A 25862-nucleotide genomic window follows, 5' to 3' on the forward strand; every position below is an offset into this window, starting at 1 on the left:
ACCAAATATAGGAAAGTCAAGTATCCCGTAGGAGGGTAGTGGCGAGAGACACAGAGGAAACGAGAGCGAGAGAGGAAACGAGAGCGAGAGAGGAAACGAGAGCGAGAGAGGAAACGAGAGCGAGAGAGCGAAAAAGAGAGCGAAAAAGAGAGCGAAAAAGAGAGCGAAAAAGAGAGCGAAAAAGAGCGAAAAAGAGCGAAAAAGAGCGAAAAAGAGCGAAAAAGAGCGAAAAAGAGAGCGAAAAAGAGAGCGAAAAAAGAGAGAAAAAGAGAGAAAAAGAGAGGGGGTGGAAGGAGAGGGGGGTGGTGCAGGTGGAGGGAGGGGGAGTGCAGGTGGAGGGAGGGGGAGTGCAGGTGGAGGGAGGGGGAGTGCAGGTGGAGGGAGGGGGAGTGCAGGTGGAGGGGGGGAGTGCAGGTGGAGGGGAGGGGGGGAGTGCAGGTGGAGGGGGGGGAGTGCAGGTGGAGGGGGGGAGTGCAGGTGGAGGGGGGGAGTGCATATGGAGGGGGGGGAGTGCAGGTGGAGGGGGGGGGGAGTGCAGGTGGAGGGGGGGGGAGTGCAGGTGGAGGGGGGGAGAGTGCAGGTGGGGGGGGGGGAGAGTGCAGGTGGAGGGGGGAGAGTGCAGGTGGAGGGGGGGAGAGTGCAGGTGGAGGGGGGGGAGAGTGCAGGTGGAGGGGGGGAGAGTGCAGGTGGAGGGGGGGGAGAGTGCAGGTGGAGGGGGGGAGTGCAGGTGGAGGGGGGGGGGGGGAGTGCAGGTGGAGGGGGGGGGGGGAGTGCAGGTGGAGGGGGGGGGGGGGAGTGCAGGTGGAGGGGGGGAGTGCAGGTGGAGGGGGGGAGTGCAGGTGGAGGGGGAGTGCAGGTGGAGGGGGAGTGCAGGTGGAGGGGGAGTGCAGGTGGAGGGGGAGTGCAGGTGGAGGGGGAGTGCAGGTGGAGGGATTGGAGGTGGGAGTGGAGATAGGAGGGTGTGGAGGTGGATAGGAGGGTGTGAAGGTGGCGAGAGAGGGTGTGGAGGTGGCGAGAGAGTGGTGTGGAGGTGGCGAGAGAGTGGTGTGGAGGTGGCGAGAGAGGGGTGTGGAGGTGGCGAGAGAGGGGTGTGGAGGTGGCGAGAGAGGGGTGTGGAGGTGGCGAGAGAGGGGTGTGGAGGTGGCGAGAGAGGGGTGTGGAGGTGGCGAGAGAGGGGTGTGGAGGTGGCGAGAGAGGGGTGTGGAGGTGGCGAGAGAGGGGTGTGGAGGTGGCGAGAGAGGGGTGTGGAGGTGTCGAGAGAGGGGTGTGGAGGTGTCGAGAGAGGGGTGTGGAGGTGGCGAGAGAGGGGTGTGGAGGTGGCGAGAGAGGGGTGTGGAGGTGGCGAGAGAGGGGTGTGGAGGTGGCGAGAGAGGGGTGTGGAGGTGGCGAGCGAAGGTGGAGAGAGGGGGGAGGGGGGAGCGAAGGTGGAGAGAGGGGGGGTGGAGGTGCAGGGACGGAAGGTGGGTGTGGGGGCAGGCAGAATGAAAAGTTTTCGCAGGGCAGAGGCCTGTACTGGGACGGTTCACAAGTACTGTGCATGTACACATTCATTATGCAGCAAAACCCGGTTTCTTGTTTGTTATATCCGGAGAACGGAGTTCCCTCTGGGACCACTCAATTTCGGGTCAAGGGTCAGCAGCAGTCCTCCATTCCCGCCGGGCCTGCTAATGTGCTGGGCCCCGCATCAGAAACTCTGAACCCCGCCCCTGCATTGCGCCTCGCGCACGGGTCCTACCTTCTGCTTGAGGGGGTCACCTCGGTCTCCAGCGGGGCCATTCTGCAGCGTCAGGCGGACCGTCTTCACGTGCTCCTGCGGAGGCAAAGGAAGGCGAAATCAGAGATGAGGCGAGAGGAAGAAAACTGCAAGTGCATCACGAGCGGGGCCCCGGGGGCGGGGGGTCCGGATGGAAGGGCAGCCCTTGTTTATGGAGCCAGCCGAGGGGGACCGCGCACTGAAGGAGACGAGGGGCGACCTCCGAGAGTGACATACCCCTCTCGGTTACACGCGGAGGAGCTCAGTCCCGCCAGGGGGCGGTGATGGGAGCTTTCATTCATTCCACATAACATCACACCCCTGGCAGACAGCAGCACGGGCGCAGGTCACACTTCAGATATAGCCATGAAGTCAGCACACCCGCAGGAATGAAACTGTGAAAAACACCACAACACTGACAACTCCAGAACAGACTGAGCGTGTAAGAGCGCCAAGACAGGGCTGAATCTCACAGCCTGGAAGCACTACCGCCCTCCCGAGTCCCTCCGCCAACCCCCCCCCCCCCCCCCCCCCATCCATCAATCCGAGGGCGGCGGTGCAAACATCAGTGCCTCCCAAGAAGGCCACTTCATTTACAGAACTTGGCCTTTAGAAGCCACTGGGACATTTGAATTCAGAAAACCCTCCATTAAGCCTATTATAATGCAATATTCCATGTACAAAGAATCACATTCCTCCCTCGAGTACCGGCGGCGACCCCTACAGGGCACAACAGCCATATGAAGCATTTTATAAATGCGAATATAAAACAATATACCATGCTTTCCAATCTCGCAGGCCTGGGGCAGGGGTGCATGTTAACTGAAATGCTGACCACCTCCTAAGTGATAGAAAAAATGAAATAAAAGACTGTCACACATGGCTGCTGGCATGGAGACGCGCTTCACTGTACAGCGAACAAGAACAGTACCACGGCCCCACGAAATACCAGTGGACGAGGCCCAACTGAACTCAGAAAAACAAAAAAGAGGCATGAAATGTCTGAATTAGTCTCTGCCACTGGTAATTATTAAGGCCACATTCCAGTTAAGAGCAGTGCGGGTGGGGCAGTTCCTATTGGAGCAGAACTAAGGCCCATTGAAGGCACAATGGGTGGAAAACTTTGGAGTGGAAGGTGGCCCTGAGCGATCGCCACTGGCAGAGATTAAATCAAGCATTCCTTCAATCGCTTTGTTGCTCGTTCCCAATTTCACTCAGGGCAACACGTCAACTATGCACAAGAATGCGGAATCGGGGCGCTGGGCCGGTCACACCACAACATCCCATCTGCGCTGGTGTCCTCTTCCTTAAACACCAGCGCTCTCTTTCAGTGATCCTGCAAGAACTTAATTGAGTTTCTGCCCTCAGCTGCCCTGCTGGAGCTATTTTTTCAATTAAACTCAGTTTTGTTAATCCTGCGCTTCCTGAGCCAGCTTCACCCCAATTTTTGGCTGAATTGCTTCTTGCTCTGCATTTGAACCCCAACAAGCATTTGCTTCCTACTTACTCAATTTGCATTTTTTAAGCTCAATCATGTCCCCCTTACCAGCCTGAGTACCCACACGTATGTCCCAAGAGGACTCCTGAAACTGCTTTTAAAAACTACTTTAACGTCAGAAAGTATTTCTATGCCACATGTAGAACCTCTTTAAAAGACAAAAACATTAAAAAAACAAGAGGACAACAGAAAACTACAGGCCTCGATGGCAGGATTATAGTCAACACCTCCCTCGCTTGGCCTGGCTGCAGATCTGTCAAGGGAATATTTCAGGCTTTGGAAAAGGATTTTTCGTATGCTGCTTTCATGAAAAGCATTGCACAGGGATTGGGCAGTAGGCAGCCCTACTAGTGTGCACAATAGGAGGGTTGGAGACATGGGGTGAGGAGAGAAAGCTCGCTGTAGTGAAGAGCAATCTCTACAAAGTCCTAAAAGGGAAACTACTGGAAGTGTTGGAGCGAGAAACCAGAAAAGTGGGAAATGCAGAACACAGGCCACAATCCAGAGAGCAGACATGGCTCACAGTCCTAGATTTCATTCAAATGACACCTCTCAGAACACAGTGACCTGATTATATTGAAAGAGATAAATATTTACCCTGAACACTCTACTTTTAAAGCCAAAAAGCCAACAGTGACTGAACAGCACTCCTTTCAGAAGTACACAGTATCGGGCACTTTATATAAAGCATGCGCCCGGTGACACTAAACAGAACGAGAGAGGATATTGCACGTAAGTTTGTACAAAGTTCATATCAACACTACAGTAAGCAACTGCAGCAAAAACAAGATGGCGAAGTACAAAGTTCAAACTGACAAATAGCACTGAACATACTTTAATGGGCAGCGGGGAGGTGCATCCATCACGTCACATCCCTCTGTAACACACACCTGGGCTAATGTGATATCTAGTAATAACATTAAATGGCAAGGTTAGTCACCACGGCAGCCTCCAAACCTCAGAGGCATTTAAGACCAATCTAAGATCGTGACAAGATGTTCGCCCCAAAAAGTAAGCTTCATGGCCTGCAAGAAATCCAACACGGAGCTCTTGTGGACATGAAAAGGACAGATCCATACAGGAACCAATGCAACATTTCTAAGCCCCAGAAAGTAAGGCCATCACCCATGAAGTTCAACTGCAAGAGATGTTATTTGGCATGAATTTTGGGACAAAAGTGGTCTACCAGCGGCCATGACGAGGGTCTGTTTCGAAACCATTAAATCAGGAACTGCAATCATCTGATGACATAGGTCAGCTTCAGATTATTACATGGACTTTAAATCTCTTTGCTTCTCCCCTACATTCAGTGGAAACTGAACTCAAACACGAGATCTCTCTGAACCGTGACAGACATTAACGGTTGTGACAGATCAACAAGCCATAATCATACAAAAGCGTCCAAGCCAGGATTACTTCCACTTCATTGAAATTCAGAACAACACAAGGAACGCATCACTCCTGGGTCTCGTGTCCCTCCTGGTCTCAAGTGATGATAACCAGTGGGTTCCACCTCTTAAAAGGGTAACATTGATTGAATGACTTGTGGGAGTGAATGTCAATATTCACTCCGTTCCAGCTGCAAATTTAATGTGCTTTGAAGAACTGCATTTACACAAGTCTGAACCAGTAAAAAAAAAAAATGTGTATCCAGGGAGGGGCGGCCGGAAGCTGTAGAATTAAAAATGTTGAATATAAGTTATTATAACTTTGTACACACCCAAACCGCTGGAAAAAAAATCGAAAATAAAAAACAAAGAAACCAAGGAAAAGCACTTAAAAGGAAAAATCAAAGCCCAAAGTAGAATTTATTTTAGAAATGTACTATTAATTCAGTTTTACAACCACAACTACTTATTATGTGCATACTGAATAAGTGCTTCAAGCCACTGTGTACCCACCAGCAGCCGGTGAAGCGCCAGGGGCCACTTAGAAGGACTTTAAGTTGACATTTTTATACCATTTGCTTCCAGCCAACACCCTCTCTACCCAACTCCAAAAAAGGCATCGATTAAAACCCTGCACTTTATCCTTTAGAGGAGATTACAAATTAACTCATCATACGAGTAACGAACCACTGGAAATAAAATAGGAGTGAGTAGTTTATCAGAAAATGGTCAAAAACAACATAAAACATTAAAAAGGGGCAGTTACACAACATGATTCCCACCACGAGCTCCAAAAGCAGTCATTCGAAAGGAGACTTAAATCAGGAAACAGCCAGGCACCTTTAAAAATCCCAGTCAACTGCTGGGTGCGGTAAAGTTTGTAGGTGCAACCAGCAGTGTTGGACTGGCTTATAAGGCACTCTGGCACCGCCAGATGGGCCGGCTTGAAAGGGTCAATGTGTGGGACGTGATGGAAAAATTAAAAAACACTTTGTCTGTTTCAAGCCAGCCCATCTGCCAGCGCCTTAGTGTCCTTTAGGCCGGTCATACACTAGGGGACGCATGTTAAATTGCCCACCAGATCTGCCACAAGTTGTACAATAATTCTCCGACATTACCAGAAAGCTAAAAGGCAACCAAGAGGAAGAGGGATCTGGCCACAACAATTAAAAAAATGTTGAAGACTAAAGAACGAGTTTATTGTATGTAGTGCAACTTCCTGCTAGTCCAAGCTAATTTCATGCACTTTGCAAACAAACAGCTCCTTTTAAGTCACGCCATGCAAAGCAGTTTTGTTGCAGCAAAACCAAAAGATTCAGCAAACAGTGATTGTGAACGTAGGCATGGTTTATCCCAGTTGCATTGCTCTCTTGAGGTTGTAGCTGGTAAGACTCCAGTCAGAATCTACTCTCCCAAGACTACAGCAGTGAATGAAATCCGGGCCTTTTATTTGGGAAGCCGGTCCTGGGATTGAAACAACTATTTCACGGATGAAGAGAGCATCTAAACTGGGCGTTCAAGTGCTGAGCGCACACCCATAGAAACGCAACATAAAAACATGCCTCAAAGCCTAGATCGAGTACCACTATGTTGAGGCGGGGCTGCAAATACAGTGCTTTAAATGGGCCAGGACTGTCGGGTACGGAGTACCTGCACTACTTTATTTTGAGAGGGAGAGCACCTGTACTTCTCAGCAAAGGTGCAATGCTTTAAATTGGAGAGTAGCGACACTTCTCAGAAGCAAGAAGGTACTCTGGTACAAAGGTACCTGCTCTTCTATATTTCCATTCCAAGCACTGAGCATGTGAGCGATGGGACGTCAGAGCTACATAAAACAAAGAAAACAAAAGTGCAATGCAATACAAGCCCAAAAAACAAATAACTTGATCATTCGTGCGTAGGAAGGTCTCACAGCCTAGGCCCATGTTTCTAGTCTCAACGAAAATTATTATAGTCAAACCAGTGTAAGAAATTCCCTGGGGGTGGAGGGTAGTTTCTCCTTAATGCACAATACAGACCCCCTTGCTTAAAGTGTTAGAAACAAACCCAACCAGTGAATACAATTTTAACCTTTCCAATTTAACTGATCAGAGTAGAGCATGCTCCATACGCGGAGGGTGCGGTGCCCAAGAGCGCTTTCGAAAACATCTTGGTTCACTAGTATTAAAAAACACAGAAGCATCCCCGATTTGAAAAAGGTTAGAAGAATTTAATGAAATTGTACCTGCGTCAGATTAGGTGTGCCTTCTAATTAAATTGTGCTGGAGGAAATCAAGGCAGGGAATGAGCCTAGTGTATTAGGACATGGAAAGGATGAACGGTCTGGCTCACTTAGCATAAAAACAATTAACTGAAATTCATAAATTAACCTAATTCACTGGTAATTATTCTGGGCACATTCCATTCCATCATTTTAATCTTATTTATGATTTTCTAGACAGCACCCAGCTACATTCAACTCAGTCTTGGCCACTTCCTAAAAGGGGCAAGTACAGCCTGAACTGCCAAGCTATAAGCGCCCCGAGTGGTAAAAAGTTACCCCAGATGTGTTTCTGCTTCATTGGTGAGGTACAGTTGTGGTTCCCATGCCACAGCCATCTCGGGCACACATCGGGTCACGCCCAACCCATTTGGTGCCACAGGCAGCAAGAGCATTATGGATGGAATGACTGAATCAATCTGAACCTCTGGTAATTAACTTTGGGCATACTCCACTGTTTTTGCCCACGGTCATGAGAGGCACTAACCAACCACAACAAAACCAGCGTTAGCCACTACAGGATTGGGCATAGTTTCATGAACACAAGCAACATTAAAATTACCGAATAAAGTTTTAAAAAATCCACACTGTAATGACAGTACACAAGCTTGATATACCAAACACACAAAAAGTTGGAAAACACATATACAAAATGGCATCCACTACAGATTTCAATGGGTAGTATCAACCTGCACACCTTATTTTTGATGTGTGAGTCCCTATTTTTCTGTGGTTGAAAAATGAATCAGTGTGTGCTGCTTAGTATGTGGAGTCTGCCACTGTCCCCCTAGAACACGTCACTGAAATGGGTATGCAGAAAACTCCGTACTCTATTGAAGCGCACAGCCAATGGCCCCTAAGGTTTCATCAACATTGTTAATCAAATAAACATCAGTGTAATGCAAAATATATAACAAGAATCAAATACGTAATTGAATTTCTCAATTATATTCTCAATGAATCTTAGTAAGAATTACACAAAGTAATACAATACATGATTGACAAATCAAATTGAACAATATATTATGGTCTTATCGGATACACATTTGTAGCATCCCCAATGCATTTCGGGTAGCACCCTTCTTCAGGGGATGACATGTGTAAATAAGTCTTCAATAGCCTCCTCTGTAAAATGGTGGCAATGATAAGCAACCACACCTTGAAACTGCGGAGTCTCCCCAACATCTAGAGAATCCCTCTGTTTTCCGAAATTAGGATGATCAAAATCCGATTGCAACACGTCTTCCATCGTCTACGTGATCCAGACGTCCACTACAGATTTGCCAAGCTCATATAAAGTCATAACTTTAAGAAAAAAAGTCTGCCCTGTTCTTCATGAGACGTATCACGCTGGAACCATCCTTTGGCTATATAGGCCTGGCTTGATAGCGCAGCAATAAAAAAAATACAAAAATTGACAAGATTTTTTTTTTTTTTTTAATTTTACATAGAGAAGTATTCAGATCCACCCACAGGTAGAGATGACTCCTATAACAAATAGCGCAAGGTACCATCTCATCTTCCAGAAAGTGTTTCCATTGGAAAGTACGCCATATCATCAGGCAGGAAGTCTGTCACTTCTAATTCTTCATATTTTTTATGGACTATAAACAGAATTTCTTTTTTTTTTTTTTACTTTTCCGCGATCTTTGACAAAGCGAATAGGCCAGCCTTTCATTGTGCTAAAACCCATTTGTGCTTGCAATGACCACAAACGGAATCACTGAATGCCTGCGTTTACACGTGCTGGATCATGAAAACCAGATCTGTTGGTTCTTTATAAAGACTCCACTACCTTCTCTTACTCCTCTTCAAGAGTTGCAGTTTTTCTTATTCGCCTTTTTCGCTGCTCATCAATTTTACATACACTAAATTTACATGGGTAAAATCTGTTTTCACTAAAACTGCCAGTTGCCAAGGCAGGGCTCGTCCTGGGCAGGATGTCACAAGTGTGACCCAATTCCCGACTGTGAAAGCACAGAGCTTCACCAGACTTAACTGCCACAAAAAATAGCAAAGGGTATTAGACAAAATCATAATCCAGGTGCTTCCCCTTCTAGTGTAAACAGAATAAGCCAGAAGAAGATTAGTTCATTTTAAAATGTGCATGTCAGATAGAATTATTGATTTCAAAGTCCAGAAGAATTAAAGATAGGACTCACTTAATGGACTCCCAGGTTACTAGTACTCAGTTTCAGGTTTAGCAGGCTGATGCTCAGGTTATTTAAGTAGGACGATTTCACTGAAAGCCCTTTAGCTTTACTTAAAAACGACAGCCTTACTATTTCCAAGATTCCTGCGACACAGAGAATTGGCTTGAGACAACCTTTTTGAGATAAAACCAGGGGAGCCTTTCAAGGGACCAAATTCTAGGAGGTATATGCCGGCCAAGAGAACAGCACAGTTGGCTACAGTATGCATTTCAGTATGGAGAAGCTCAAGTTTGCAGAATACAAGGCCTCACAGGTGCAGTCACTCAACACTACAATGGATGAGACAGCGTGGGAAGCTGGTGTGTCACCACACTGGTTTTCAGGAGCAGTCTCCTCCTAGAGACTCCAGTGGGGACCTCACTGTCGAACACTGAAACCATCAAGGGGATCATGAACTTCAAAACTGATGGCATGTTAATGTACTTAGTAACTTGGGCCTTTTGACTAATATGATGCTCAGCCCAGTTTCTGAGCAGTGTCCCAGCAAGTCATTTGAACAGCTGAAAGATTGTTGATCAGAAGTCAAATTTACAGCTACATCACAGTTACGCCTTGCTCTGAGGTCTGAGTGTGGGAATCTGAAAAACGTAGACACCCTGTAACCAGCATATCACCAACTTACAACAACACAAGTGGCGGGGGTCAACTTGGTTTAGCTTTTCCTGGAATTAGTACACACCCAACTAAAATTCCTGCTAAATGTGGGTGCATCAGAAAAAGACAGCACTGAAGAGGTGGATGAAGGCCAACACCTTAAAGAACTATAGCTTCAGGGATTCAAACTCTTAAATATCTTATCTTCATATGCATTTATCACTTTGGGCACAAGAAAATTACAGGACGGGCGAGTACTGAGGATGCTGTAAGGGGAATAAGAGAAGGCATATAACCTGGAGGAGTGCACAGATACTTGTGCTGTGGAAAGATGTGTCATAGCTCATCGGCATTGCTTCAGTGTGTTATCAGATTTATATAGCACTATAATTCCATTAGTTTAGATTTACGGTGCTGTTAGTTCCTCAGAAAGCATTATATCAATAAATCCCACATCAACAGATAAGGGGGGAAAAAACGCTTTCTTCACAGCCCATAGACAAGGATTCGAGCTCTGACACCCCAAGCAGTGAACAGAAGATTCCCGGGTATGGAAATGGTGATGCTATAAAAGATGATGCCGTTAGATAATGTCAAAACTATCTGGAATGGGTTTACAGAGAAAATTGTTCATTAACAAGACTCATGCAATGATTAACTCTAGAAACTTTGAACCAAGAAGCAAACTCAGAAAAGCCTCACAAAGCACGGCAGTGAGCGCTTCACGTGGTTGTAACACAAGCAGGGACCCGTCATTAGGGAATAAAATGGGAAGCAGGGTGGTTTTATGGGAGACAGGCGAACAGCAAGGGGAAATGCAAGGCTGTAACTCTCCGGTGATGTGGTCCATTACGGAAATTCCCAGTTTAATGTCGATCTCACCATGAGCAGTTTTCGTTTTAATTTATAGTGAACTTAAAAGAAACAAAAATAGGTTTTAAAAATTTCCACAAACAAAAGTGCCATAAGAAGAGCACCATCTATATTTTACCCTACCATCAGTTCTTATCCTTTTAATTGGTTTGAAAGACAAACCAGTTACATTTTAGGATACTAGATGACCAGAGCACCAGTGTGAGAAAGGAACTCCGCTTGTTCGCTGAAGTTAGCACAACAAGAACATCAGCTGCGTTTTGGGGCTAGGTCTGCATACTATTGCTGCAAAATGCACATTTCATTTTCTTGTGCTACAAAAACATTAAATCAGCGCCACCGTGTCTGAACAAGGACATTAACGTTTGGTAAGAATTCGTTGAGGCCCCATGCGGTAATAGAGCCATAGTCAGTTTAAACAACTTTCGGCCGAGTCTAGTGCAACACTCGTACCTTTCTGCAACACAGCAGCCTCGTCATAGGTTGAGCCACTATATACGTTCTGCACAACACTTGAGGTTGCTTCAACCATGTTGTAAACATACAATTACGTTGGTGGGAGTCCATCCCTTACAGCATTGCTTTACATGAGAAACTGTTTGCAGAAAGACTTAATCTGTAACATGGGTCCTAGGCACATATGGCTCTTCATCCCGAGTGTACCAACAGTGCTCAATCAATAATGCAGCACACAGATGTCTGTCTACCATGAGCTTAACCAACGTCTATGTACAGTGCGCATTTTGGAGTCTACACACTCATGAGACACGTCAACCTAATGAGATCAGAGATAAATAAAAATGTTTTATCGTGCATGGGACGTGTTCTTCCACGAGCATTTTTCTTTAAATATATATTTTGTAAAACACTCATTCCAGTCCTGATAAACAGATACACACCACACAAGTAATTCACTGTCATGAGAGAAGGGGTATCACATTGTACTGTAGTTACATTCCCATTCAACTTCATACCTTGACCAGGTGCTTGAGAAAGAAGTGCCTGACAAGTGGCCTGTAAGGATGTGTTTTCAAGTTTCTGTGTGCTCTTAGTACGTTTTGTCGGATTGCCTTGGTGTGAATTGAATGATGTAGAAGCTTCTCATCAGGAATCACAAGAATGTGCTGATAGTAAAACAGATTTTAATTACTTATTTTAGTGACCAAAATGCATATTTCAAAGTGTGAGCACGCAAAACGTCTGAATATCCTGTCTGCACAACCACACCCCCTTGAGCCCTGTGATACAAGTCAAACACACCACATGAAAGAGCTAAGCGTACTTTAGTACATTTCAAAACAACTGTCCCAAATGTCGCTGCAGGCAACAAGACAGGACATTTACACTACTGCTCTGAGATTAGGCAACAGTTAAAAAGAAATTTTTAAAAAAAGGTGGAGGGGCAGGTTCAAAATACTGCTTGTGGCACCACCTTTGTAAGAGAAGCTTTAACTTGCACCAAAAATAATACATTGGAAGATAAGATTAAAAGCCCGTTTGAGCTGGGAATGAAGGTGACCCTGGCAGTCGACCAACAAGGTCTTGCACCAAAGATGTAACAGAAGGGAACACACGCACGCATCTTTCGCCATCTTTAGGAGTCGTATTCTAAACCAGGTCAACAGGGTTGGTCATAAGCAACTGCTTTTGGCAGTTCCCCGTGCCACCGGTTTCAAACAAAGGCACATACAGCGGAGGTAGGCACTTTAGGAAACAGCTATGGAATAAAATGGCTGTTTTAATGGATTAGAGAACCAGCCCACCTCAAGCAGGGTAAAGAAAGTAAGTAGGAAGATGTGGCCTCCATATTTAATGTGTTCTAGTACCAGTGGAGCTGGTCTTGTATTGAGTGACACAGTGAATAAAAAAACAACGGACTGGAATGCGGCACTAAGTAATTACTTGTTTCTGAGATTAATTCAAGCATTCCACCCATCCCTGCGCCAGGAGCCAGTCGATACCAGAGATGAGAAGCACCAATCTGGTCTCCCCATCAAACAAGTAATATGCATGCAGCACTGTATTATATGACTGACCGGCATAGCATGCAACCTCCTCACCAGCTAAGGGCTTCACCACCAAACAAACCTGGGAGGTCAATTATTTGGTTTTGATTTAGTAAAGCCACAAGGAGCGCTCACTGATGCAGACGGCTGCTTCTAAACTCTTCTGTAAGGCACGTACACCCCAGGGGAGGGCTTACCCCACACTTGCTTTGTTTACCGATACAGTAACCATCCTAATGACGTCCCAACCTCAGAGACTGTGTTGTTCCATCGCGAGGATACAGGTTTCCATAGCAAGGAACCTTCCCCGGCACTCTAAATAGGATGAACGGATATTTCTGGTTAATTACATCGCTACACACCCCTGTGTACACTTGAATTACCGGTTTGATATTTGCTACCACTATTGAACATAAACTAACACAGAAAAGGTCTCATTAAGGGTGTTGGGGCCAGGAGGAAAGAAGTACCACTTCACAGCACTTACCCTCAGAAGCACAGTACTTTCGAGTCACTATCACTGCCACAAAACCCGCTTTGTGATGGCATGTCTGCATGCTTACAGTATCCCTCAGCACTTTTAAGACACCAGAACAAACCACTGTTACTGTATTTAATCTATACATACATACCCTACAATAAAGTCAACCAAGAGGAACCTTTGGTGTTTATTGTTGAATTTAATTTTTTTTCAATCTTGTTAACCTGCAATCTTTGTATTTGTGAATGTTTGATTACTCTGTGATATTACTGCAGAAAATCCCTGTCACGTCTGTTCGCTTGCTCACAGGACCTGCTGCACCGGTTCGGAACTACAGTTTAGAGTTTTGAGGCTTAGTTTATATGAATGAGATCAATCACTTTGCTACTATATTTTAATCCTTCAATAAGTACAGGGCAAGTCATGTACTGTTTAAAATATAAAAAAATAAAATACATTTAATAAAATAAAATTTTAAAAAAAGGTGCCCCCTCACCTGCAACGAACACGTGCTAGGCTAAACAGAGGGCCAGCTGCTTCACATGTGCAATCGCGATATTTCTTTCAATGTGATCTTGTGCTTGTGGAGGCTGAAAATATTTCATCAGTGACTTCTTTTGCTTGAAGTTCACACTAGAAGTTTTCATGCTTCAATAGTGACCCGAAAAGTCTGTGTACTGTCTAGATTTTGAAGGGTCTATTGCTCATTACTAAAGATGTATTTTGTTTTTCAGGAGGGGTAAAATAGTTACCGTTAAAACAATAGGCATGTTCTTCCCTAAATGCAGTAGAGAGGCAATTGTAAAATGACAATATCTCACACCAGTAGGCCTCAGAGTCCTGCTTTGTCAGCGAGACACACATTGCCCAAAGACAACATTTTACAATTGCTAGTTTAACTTTAGTTAATCAACAAAAACTGGACCTAGCGACTGATTAGACCTTTGAGTCTGAACACAGATGTTTAAATCACAGAAGACGCATCTCAACCAGATTAGGCTCTTCTGTGAAATTAGGTACACAATTACCAAAAGCTTTAGGGTCTGCTCCTACAGAGCAACCACAACAAAGTAATCTATAAATGTTTAACCCCTTGAAAAACAAACAGCTGAAAATCAAACTCCATTGAGAACCATAGTTTCTCTCTCAATTTCCTTTGCATTTACATCATGTAGGTCCGTTATCGGCATCGACCACCTCTGCTGCCACAATGTTCTCTGACATTTGTTTTTCTGTTTGTTGATCTGTGAACAAACATGGTGCACATTAATCAAAGGAAAGCAGATAGAATGCTTGAATGAACGAAAGCCAACATGCCACGCAGGTGTGGAAAGAGATAGTGGAGGCCATTGAGGGACACACCACACAATGACACCACTGAACAAACAGTGCACACTTTGACAAAGAGATCCCTTGATAGCTCCCAACATACTTGGTTCTGATGACGTCAATTGGATGAGGCTTGGTGCAGACCTTCCTGGCTGAAAGGGTTGTACACAACCAAGCACATTAGAACTTTCAGTGCAGGGCGTCAAGTGATGGGTGGTCAGAGCAGGAATCTCGAGGCTGCACAGAGGCGATTGCAAATGAGGCAATGGGTGTAGCACAAGATGCCTGGTGTAGAATCAGTAACCCCTGTCGCCTAATACTGAGCAAGGGACCGAGAACCAGGGCCAGAGAGTACAGAAATTGACTTATCCTCATTTCACAGAGAAGAGGCCCCTAGGTGCGAGATATGATTGCCTACATCTTCACAGATATATGTAGCCTCAATTAAACTAACACTTCATTTACAATATGTATTTCCATAGACCCACCAATTTTATAAGGTGATTTTCCCTCTAAAGATTTCTGCATCTACAGTTTTTTTCTGTGGCTTAATTCTGGTGTCAATCAGTTTCAATAAAGTGCTGCAAAGAAGCAATGTGGCATGTAGAAAGGCTTGGGGAGTACATGTTTTCTGCTGTCATAATGCATACAGTGTGGATGGCAGTGTGCTCACACTGCCTAGCCTCTTTTAGAGTTCCATTTTCAAGGATCAGTACAAGTTGGTTATCACACCAGTTCCTAGACAGAAGATCCTGGATACAGTCAGTGGCACTTTGTCAGAGCCCCGCAGTTCTTCACAAACAGCAGGGTCCATAGTTGTCACGTATTTGATCTGGCTAAATCGATTACAAATAAAATAAAAATGTCACTCTTAGATTTCCTCCATCGACTTCTCTTTTCATCTCTTTGTCAACAAGAGGATCTTCTCTGTCCCCACCCTTCCACGCTCTCCTTCAAGCTAAAATTAGACTGCTTTTTAGCCGTTCAACACAGGATGGCCTTTCACTTGTCCGATTCCAAGACAGATTATTGATTGACCTCCACTTCCCAACTCTGACTCCTGCTCCAACATCACTCCGCCAGCAACTTTGTGTGCCATTTAGCTCACACTGGATGCTGCTGTGAATCACCTTCAAAACCATTCCTACTAGGCTCGAACTAACAAGCCTATGGAAGAGTCACTCACATCTATTTTTTTACAATGTTATATTCCCGATGATGTAAATGCAATAGTACATGCTAAACTGACGGTCCTCTTTCTGCTGCTAAAGTCATTACCTTTCCTAACACAACAAAAGTGCCAGAGGTTTGGAAGGGCCTGCTCTAACCATCACGGTCAGCTGGCCCCACAGTAGCCTGGAATGAGGAGCAACTTGGGCTGGGCATCGAGCTGCATCCGTACCTGGGACTGACAGCTGTGGAGGCATCACTCTTGGAGGCGGCACTGTATGTTGCCTTGCTTCGTGTGGTAGTGTGGTGAACTGCTTTCGCTGGATCTAGCAACACAACAAATTATAGTTTGCAACCCTGTGTTACTGGCTTAAAACAGCCATTCTGGGTCGGCGGCAGCCATTTTAAAAGAAAAACTGGCTGCCCCCCCTATGCACCACAATTCTTACGTCATCATATTAATAGATGGGACTATTATTAAATACATACTTTTCACCTAGTCACTGTAATAGAGAATGTTAATACAATTATCAATATTTCCATCCAAAGGTCGGAACGAAAGTGGAGAGACGAAGGGGTGTCACTATACTGAAATCCTGACTAGATCACTGTGAACCTGGTAGATCGGGCACCAGATGAGCTTGGAATGAACTGGTAGTGGCCCGTAGGCGGTGGGCTCTCCGGCATAGCTAGGAGGCAGACTATGTGTCTGAATGCCCACATCCTACTACTATTGAACCGGATAACATATCCAAACTGTTTCAAAGTAATATACTGTGACTGACTATGAATTGCAACCCCAAAGCGGTCCTCTCTAATATACCATGTAACAAAACTAAAAAGTGTTTATGAATTTATGACTCTTCTTATGTAAAGTACTTGGACACCCATCAAACCTAGTCTGCGCTATACAGAACTAAAAAAATAAATGTAAATATACAAAGGCTGTTGGTCTTCGACAACTGTAAATAATAATCCAAAATGTTTTTATTAAAAAGAGCTGAGAATGGTCAGTGTCTTTTCCTCAAACACATTCACTGTGTATGTTATTAACAACTAATTGGTGTAAAGACACCGTGTTCAGGAAGGATTACAAAAACCCTAGTTCTGAATCAAACATTGGAGCAGACGTCCATGCCCTCAACCTTTTACACCTGGATGATGGAAATGCCCTTCTACTGAGGTAGGAACAGGTACACCTCTGGCTTCCATTAAACACTCTACATGCAGCTGCTAGGCAGACCTCACTTTATAACAACTGGTCATTTGCTACTGCAGAAAGCCAGAACACCACACAGGTCCTGCTGCAAAAAAACAAGGCAAAGGCGAACAAACACCTAGTGGAGAAGTTTATTCTGTGGTGGAACAAAACACCTCAAGCCAAATAATTATGGCGGTTGTGCTTAATTATTTAACACATACATAAATAAATGCACACACAAACCACACTACCAACAGGGACTTTAAGTATTCAAAAAGTAAGCTGAGCCTCTTCCAACTATCAGAATTAGCAGGAGACAGCACAGAAAGTTTAAATTTCAGTTAGTGGAGACAGAATATCACAAACATAACCTTTGAAACGTACACATGCCATTTTACAGGAGAAAAAAATGTCCCAAAGTAACTTTTTGCAATTCACCTCTTCTAGGAGCACCAAGGCCTTGGGAGCATATATACCGTGTTCTTTCATCCGGTCTTTAGGAAGGGAATGCCATTTTATAAACATGGTACAGATGTGGTCAAAGTTATTCACGGACAAAAAATATTTCTGGAGTAGTTAAACAAATTCCCCTTCCCACAATGTAATATTTGCTCTTCGTGGTAGTCTAATCTACTGGCCAGATCTACACCAAGGTGGCATTAAAAATAAGTTTGTAAAATGTGGAATTTTAAAATGTAGATCTTAAGCATTTCTCAAGATAATAGCAATTAAATATGTATTGGTCCACAAGCATAACAGTTCATTCCGCTAACATCTATCAATCAGCTCTCAGGCCTGGATTTAAATCTTTAATAATAATTGATAGGAGTCATTCCTGATCCTCAGACACGCACACGTTGGTTGAGGGCATGTCTATTTATTTTGGACCATGAACATCTGGGAGTTCTCTCACCACTGGCCATCTTCGTTCTAAAACACAAACGACACCATAAAAAGCCAAACATTGGCAAAGCCAAACAGGTCTGTCCATGGCTAGACTGGGGCAACTTTTTTTCTGATGGAAGCATACGACACAAAAACAAACAATGCCACTCTTAACCTCTTCAGTGCCCATGACGAGATAGTCTCGTCATGGAGCACGGTCGCGCTGTGCCCATGACGAGACTATCTCGTCATGAACCCCACCCACTAATAAAACGCCCGGCACGGGAGGGGGAAAGGGCGTGGCACAGAAGGGGTTAAAATACAGCAGCCACGTGCTCATAAAAATAAAGGGGAAAAAAACTAACAATTACATATAATTTTAGCAGAAACATGCATTAGAAGCTTGCTAGCTGGAAGGTAGTCTTATATCAAGCAAAAATAATCATTTTAAGTTTTAATGTACCACACAGGTGAATAGGATTCTTACTGGTGCAAAGAAAATCAACTATACGCTTTGAATTACTGTAACCTAAAGACGTAGTTTAAAAACAAAATTACAAAACAGAAGGATTTAAAAAAATAATAATATGGAACTATAAAAGCACTGGCAAGTAAAGCATTGGCCCAGCAGCCCCTGCCCTGAAGGGCACTTCTATTTAAAGAGGATGTGCACATGCGATCAGATAAAAATGCCATCATTCAGTTTTAAAAGTATAGCCAATTTTGTAATTCATGCCAACGACGGTAGGGTTGCCCTGTTAAGATTAAGACTTAATTTTGATATTACAATGTTGCCCAAGTTAAACGTTTATCTCTTTAAAAAAAAATAAAAAAAGCAAAAGTACATAAAGCTGTTGCAAATTACCTGGACAATTAATTTGCAGTGTCCTTTAATGTCATTTAATTGCCTGTTTTTAAGTTTGTATATTTTAGATTGTTATTAGTGTTTACATTTTTGTCATACCCCACACTTTTCTCATTCAGTTTTTCGGGATTTGCTTTGATTGATAGGTCTTATTTTATGGTTGGATTGTGCAGCGCCAAGATACCTTACAAAACAGTTAAATATATGGAGTTTATTAACAATATTTCTTCTATCACAAGTTCAAATATAACTTAATGGGCAATCTCTCAAACAAAGTCACACAATTGTGGGGAATTCAATTAACATTCAAATGTTAACACTTAAGTGGAAAAATTTGGGGTTTTAAACTCTAATGTATTAATTTGGGCTGGTGACTATTTTGGAGAAAGACCAAAGTCTGCATTGAATTACGGTTTCATGCTTGAGCAATCTTCTTGAACTTGGGCAACCCATATTGTCAATTATTCACCAAGATTATGCATGACATAAACCTGAACCTCCTCCAGCAAAACTGATAAGTGAATCACAAAGCCGGTTTTACATGCTGCCACCTACACCTTCAGAAACTGTTCCAAGGCTGGACTCTACTAATTCTTAAGAGGCATCTAGAAGAGCATCTATAGACACTCCCAAGACAATTTTAGTAGCAGGGAGTAATATAATACAAATGAGGTAAACAACAACACTCACACTACTTTGTGGGCCTTTCGAAATATTTACAATACGTTTTGCCACACTTATCTGCATTTCCATACATGTATCTCTCCAAAATGCAGTTTCCTCATTGGCCAAGAATTCTGTAGTACTTTCTTAAATCCCTCGCAGGTTTAGTATTACTTGCGCATAAAAATTGATCCACACAAAAGGAAAAAATAAATCCAGCTCGTACCCACATTTGTCTGATTTCAGGAGGAGGAGGTAAACCAATAACGTGTAAGACAGGCAAGCATGACTTCAACCCAAAAAAAAAAAAACTTCATAACCACACTCCCAGGTTTAAACTCGACAAAGGAAGCACTGTATTGGTAATAATGTGGGAAACGAAATGGCTACCAAGAGACTGAATACCATCTCTTGGGTATGCACTTCTAATCCGAAAAACAAGGCTGCGTCATCCCTCAATGCATGCCAAGGAAAAAACAAGGACACTAGATTACCCTGTTTAGCTCAGACGGGTGTGGCTGTCAACATCGAAACTGCCAATTTCACAAGAGCCCGCCACATTATCATTTATTTACATGAATATTTGCTTCTAGCATGGATACAGGACTATACGGCCATCAGCTCTCTTTTCAATGGATGATCCGTATTTGTAAACCAGGCAGTGCAAAGAGTATCCGCTATGCATGATACTGTAGGAAAATAAACTGCCTTCCCATACTCTGGTGGGCAGAACAATCCGGAGAGAAGTTTTGCATCACAAGTCATCCACTCATTACAGAGGCCCGAAAGTCAAAATGGGCAACAAAGTGTTTTTAATCACAAACCCCAGATCTTGCACTGCTATCGTACAAGCGCAAAATACAACCGAAAACTACACGTGAGCTTGCAATATTGCAAATAAACAGCCATACTCTACAAATATAAACCAATAGGACTCCTGCCGCCTTTGTGTAAGTTAAAGGGCCATCTAACAGAGGAAAAAACACTGTAGTTTTTAACCTGTCCTGCATCTCTAACCAACAACAGGCATTCTAGAAAGTTGATTTATCTGATGATGTCACCTGGAGTTTTGAAATGTATTACATCATTCGCCAGATGGACCTTTAAATGTCCACTGACTCATATTTGCCAGAAACTACTTTCATCCCATGCTTGTTGAATGGTAACATTAAAGTAATACTCTTTAAACCGGTAGCTAACCTAAAAATGAGAGGCTTACTGAAATTTTCTAGAGACATTAGCCATTGTGACGTGTATTTTTTCAAAGGCTGCGGTTTAGAGTAAGCCATGTGATTCAGTCCTTAGCAGAATTATTCGCAGCCTGTTCACTAACAGTCACAAATCTCTGCTCCATGCAAAACCTGTTATTTAGGGAGTTAACACAATGCTACGGCACACCCAGCTTCGAAGCGTAGGCTGGAGGGGTGCTGCTGAGACCAGTCAAGTCTGGTGGCTCAGTGGGCGAATGCATCCACTCCAGTAATCTGTCTGACTTCATAGGATCCCCACGATTCCATTCAGCCTTTCATCCTTCAGGTCAATGAGATGAACACCACTTAAGTGGTAACCAATAAACGTATTATTCAGCACCAAGGAGTGAAGGTGAGATTTTCAAATGCATATTATGTTACACGTCGAGAATGCACACAAGCATCAGATAACAACTACAATGCACGCCTGTCCTCCCTTCGGTTGAAAATTCACTACTTTGAAAAAATTCTGCCCACGGACATATCCCATAACTATCTGGGTCAAACAAAGGTTCAAACTATGTGATTGAATCTGATATCCCTGCGGTTGAATGCAAACTTGCACTACCGTGACAGTGTGTGTGTTCTAAGACAATGCCGAGGGCCTTCGGTGCAACCAAACTCTTCACTTGTATGTTGTGTGACTTACGTCAATTGGTGTAACCCAACTCTACACTAGACGATGATGCCAATACACCTCCTGTATCATAGTGTAACCCAGCTGTCTCTGGCAGAGCAACCCCCCCAACCCCATCTCTTCAATCACGGTGTGACCCGAGGACCCTCCTGAAACCTCACTGCACTAGTAATTGATAGACAAAGTCGATTTGGTCAACGATCCTCACGCGCAGTATATCCAGGGCCTAGTGGAATTAAATTGTACCTCCATCACAGGACTATTAAAGGAGGTGTTATAATGCGTCATCTATAACGAAGCAATAACCTTTGTGTTAGTACCCCATGACATCAGCAGCAAATGCCACAAAAATATTACAAGCAATTTACAGCCAATTCAGAACTTGCCCAAGGCTAAAGTTGTTGAAAAGTTGTACAAAAACTGGCCCCTTAAGAGAGGGCTAAATTTACAGTATTCGTCACTTTAGTGTGTAAATTATAAATCACTAATGGCTTACGGCTACCATCGTGGCAGGTTAATTATAACTTTAAAAGTACAAATGTTTTTAATACGACCACTTTCAGTCTACATAAACAAATAAAGCCAGGTCTAATCAGAGTCAGGCAGTACGGGTACCGTGGGTAAAAGACAAACATACCAGCGTCATTTATTCAGCAGGGGGAAAAAAGACACTGTTTAACAACAGCATTTTGATGTTTTTCTCCCACAGAATGAGAAAATCATACCTAGAGACTGCAGGGGAGGGGATGTGAAACAAAAACAGAAAAGTGCGTAATTTCTTTTTGCCATACCTGGGCACACAGGGTTTATAAGAGTGTGGTGTGCTGTGATCCAAATACAGACTAGCCCGCACTTCTACGTACTCACCGAGTCCGCCTCGGGCTTCAGCTGCTGTAGGGTGCACAGGCTGCGGGCGCCACTCATCTTCGCACACTGGCTAGAAGCGGATCCTGATGAAGCCAGGGATCCGGGACGGCGCCGGTCTTCCCTCACTGCCAACTCCGTCTACAAGCCAGCCTCGGCTCGGACACCTCACTGAACTGTGCAAGGAGGAGGGCAGCTGTGACAGGAGAGCGCGCGCCCCGCCCCTCGGACGCCGATTGGCTGACGCTTTCACCAACGGCAACCGACTGCGTTGCCACTACTATAGAAAACATAACGGCCATCTTCGTCTGCAATTATTTTGGCTGTGTACACATTTATTAAGAAAAAAAGATGCACACGTTTAACTGTCTAATATAAATATATGCACTTGAATTAAAAAATATGTTTTTAATTCTAGGCAGAACTAACACTTTATATACGTGAATGTTAGTTAATAAAACAAATTGAACATTTAATTTTGTCGATCACCAAAGAAAATAATTTTATAACTGATGGGCATTAGCAACCCATTTAGTAGACGTTTAAAATAACTCGCTGTGCTAAACAGAACACCTTTACATATCAAGATGGCCGTCGCCTTTACCGTCAAAAGACATGCAAGGGTTACCAGAAGTCCGTTGAAATAATACTGTCTTCGAGGTTTCGGCTAAACTCCGCGCTGCGGCTCCACCAATGAAACCGCTGCACACCTGGTCGGGCGCTCCTGTCTATGATGACTCAGGAGGTTTCAACCCAAAACAGCAGCAGTGAGAGGAAAAGCTCCTCAGTAACTCATCTTGAATAGGCAGGGAGGATGCCTTACTGATAGAGGTTGTGTAAGTAGCTCTGTCCCCCCCCCTGAATTAGTGTAAGTTCCATTTATATAAGGGATAAAGAACCCCCTGCCATACATTACAGGTATATTGCAAGTCATCGAGGAGCTCTATAACCATATAGGGGATTGAGGCCCAAGGCAGCAGGCATTGTGATGTCAGAACTTACTGTAGTTTTTTGGTTTTTTTGTTGCATATTTATATACCGCGAACCCGACCCGAAGGTATTGGAGCGCTTTACACGAGCACCGTATTTACATTACACATTCAGGCCCGGGGAGATTAAGTGATTTGCCCAGAATCACAGGATGTGGACGCGACCCCGAGGCTCGAACCCTGGTTTCCAGCACCAAAGCCGGCAGTCTAGCCGATAGACCACATCCCCTCCCCACAACTTATAATAGTCAAGTTCTGCCATTTTTCTTTATAATCGGCAACTGAGTGCATCACTAGTCACTGATTATAAAGAAATTAGAGACATGCTATTTATACAGGGATTACAGAATCGCATGTATTATACAAAGCTTACCACCACAGCAGAGATGTTCAAGTACTTTACAGCGACGCATACTCCAAAACCCAGGGTTAGAGGTAAATAGATACAAGATTAGTGCATTTATTCTAAAGTTATGAATCAGTTTGGGCTGGACTGTTCCCATGAGGCACAGGGTCAAGACTGATTTGCATATGGCTGGGTTCAAACTGGAAAGGCATGGTGAGCAAAAAAACGATGGATTTAGGCCCAGATCTCTGTACTGGGGTGAATGTATGACATTGTTCTGCATTCTGCCCATCAACTGTTGTTTATGCATTTGTCACCCCGAGTGGGAAGGGTATGCCCAGACGTGGGTCCCGTGCTCTCCATGCCACTGGAATCAAGCTATCCTGGCTGAAGAGGGGTGAAACCCCGAAACCAGTCCTAGGATGCTTGTTTCCAGTCCAGGGAGGACCTGGCTTGGCATTTCGGGCTGGACTGTTCCCATGAGGCACAGGGTCAAGACTGATTTGCATAGGGCTGGGTTCAAACTGGAAAGGCATGGTGAATAAAAAAAACGATGGATTTAGGCCCTGATCTCTGTACTGGGGTGAATGTATGACATTGTTCTGCATTCTGTCCATCAACGGTTGTTTATGCATTTGTCACCTCGAGTGGGAAGGGTATGCCCAGACGTGGGTCCCGTGCTCTCCATGCCACTGGAATCAAGCTTTCCTGGCTGAAGAGGGCCGAAACCCCGAAACCGGTCCTAGGATGCTTATTTCCAGTCCAGGGAGGACCTGGCTTGGCATTTCGGGCTGGACTGTTCCCATGAAGCACAGGGTCAAGACTGATTTGCACATGGCTGGGTTCAATCTGGAAAGGCATGGTGAATAAAAAAACGATGGATTTAGGCCCAGATCTCTGTTCTGGGGTGAATGTATGACATTGTTCTGCATTCTGTCCATCAACTGTTGTTTATGCATTTGTCACCCCGAGTGGGAAGGGTATGCCCAGACGTGGGTCCCTTGCTCTCCATGGCACTGGAATCAAGCTATCCTGGCTGAAGAGGGGTGAAACCCCGAAACCAGTCCTAGGATGCTTGTTTCCAGTCCAGGGAGGACCTGGCTTGGCATTTCGGGCTGGACTGTTCCCATGAGGCACAGGGTCAAGACTGATTTGCATAGGGCTGGGTTCAAACTGGAAAGGCATGGTGAATAAAAAAAACGATGGATTTAGGCCCAGATCTCTGTACTGGGGTGAATGTATGACATTGTTCTGCATTCTGTCCATCAACGGTTGTTTATGCATTTGTCACCTCGAGTGGGAAGGGTATGCCCAGACGTGGGTCCCGTGCTCTCCATGCCACTGGAATCAAGCTATCCTGGCTGAAGAGGGGTGAAACCCCGAAACCGGTCCTAGGATGCTTGTTTCCAGTCCAGGGAAGACCTGGCTTGGCATTTCGGGCTGGACTGTTCCCATGATAACAAAAAACAAGATGATGCGAAGGAACCAATCGAATGATATTTCTCTCAAAATATGAAGGATACCACAAATTAATCCTTCACAGTGAGTTATTTATGTATTGAAATTAATCGTCTGTTAGTCATATCATTGTCTGGACACAGTTTCATTTGATAAATCCCTTTTATCAACATATAAATAAAGTTTCAAATATTCAATTCACACATAATTAAATAAATGAACATAGATCCATTACTCAAAAAAAAGGGAAAAACAAAAACAAACAACAAAGGACATTCAATCCATTCCTTATTCCCCTAAAACAAATAATGGATGTTAACACTTTTATCGTGAGCATTCCATTGTTTAAAGTCGCCCCATGAGGCACAGGGTCAAGACTGATTTGCATATGGCTGGGTTCAAATTGGAAAAGCATGGTGAGCAAAAAAAACGATGGATTTAGGCCCAGATCTCTGTACTGGGGTGAATGTATGACATTGTTCTGCATTCTGTCCATCAACTGTTGTTTATGCATACATTTTATCATGCCAATAGTGACATTTATCTAGATGAAAAAGTGAGAGATTTTATTTGTTATTTTGTCTTGCATTGTGGTGGAGGACGTTTTGAGTGGGATACAACCATTTTGGGGGTCATCTGTCTGAATTGGAATCCCGGCATGTATGTACAAACTGTCACTACTATCAAAATCATTCATCTGCATTAGATGTTTCAAAACCCTTGACTGCGCTAGCTATCTCCACACAAATGCAATCCATTTTAAAGCCATTCCACATAAATGTTCCCTAATATTGATCTTCGCTTTGGTCTGCTTACCTTCCATTTCTCCAACAAGGTCATATGCTTATACTTTTTTGAAGATGCTAGTACTAATATGTATTAGGCTAAAAATAAATTGTTATTTTCTCTCTCTTCTTTTGCCCACTTATTAAAAAAAAATATGTTTATTCACGTTGGTTCTTCACAAATTAACATGTGGGTCATAGATGGACCAGGAAAGACCCTGTGTTGGAAGTTTGGGAACAGTGGTTCATTTAAATTATGGTTATCAACTGTCTCCTTGCCATGTAAACATCCAATATACAGTCACTGGCTTTAGCGTTACAATGGATTTTGTGCAGCTGAGGGAAAACAAGGCA

General features: G+C 44.0%; 1 protein-coding gene across 3 annotated transcripts in view; it reads right to left on the bottom strand.

Annotated features, from left to right (window-relative positions):
* The window catches only part of TUFT1 (tuftelin 1), a 54130-nt gene extending 32005 nt beyond the window's left edge, over nucleotides 1-22125 (bottom strand). Inside the window, exons 1-2 of one of the 3 annotated variants that reach the window (XM_085638653.1) lie at nucleotides 21934-22125; nucleotides 1736-1810 (exon numbers count right to left, since the gene is read on the bottom strand). In XM_085638653.1, the coding sequence (XP_085494779.1) occupies nucleotides 1736-1810; nucleotides 21934-21990 (132 nt within the window). In that variant the 5' untranslated portion in view covers nucleotides 21991-22125. Of the gene's footprint in view, nucleotides 1-1735; nucleotides 1811-2531; nucleotides 2590-21933 lie in introns of those variants that run through there. The other 2 variants (XM_085638651.1, XM_085638652.1) reach the window with 2 other exon arrangements.
* Nucleotides 22126-25862: the final 3737 nt, after the last annotated feature.

The sequence above is a fragment of the Triturus cristatus genome, chromosome 12 (assembly GCF_964204655.1).
Source record: "Triturus cristatus chromosome 12, aTriCri1.1, whole genome shotgun sequence".
Classification (NCBI taxonomy): domain Eukaryota; kingdom Metazoa; phylum Chordata; class Amphibia; order Caudata; family Salamandridae; genus Triturus; species Triturus cristatus.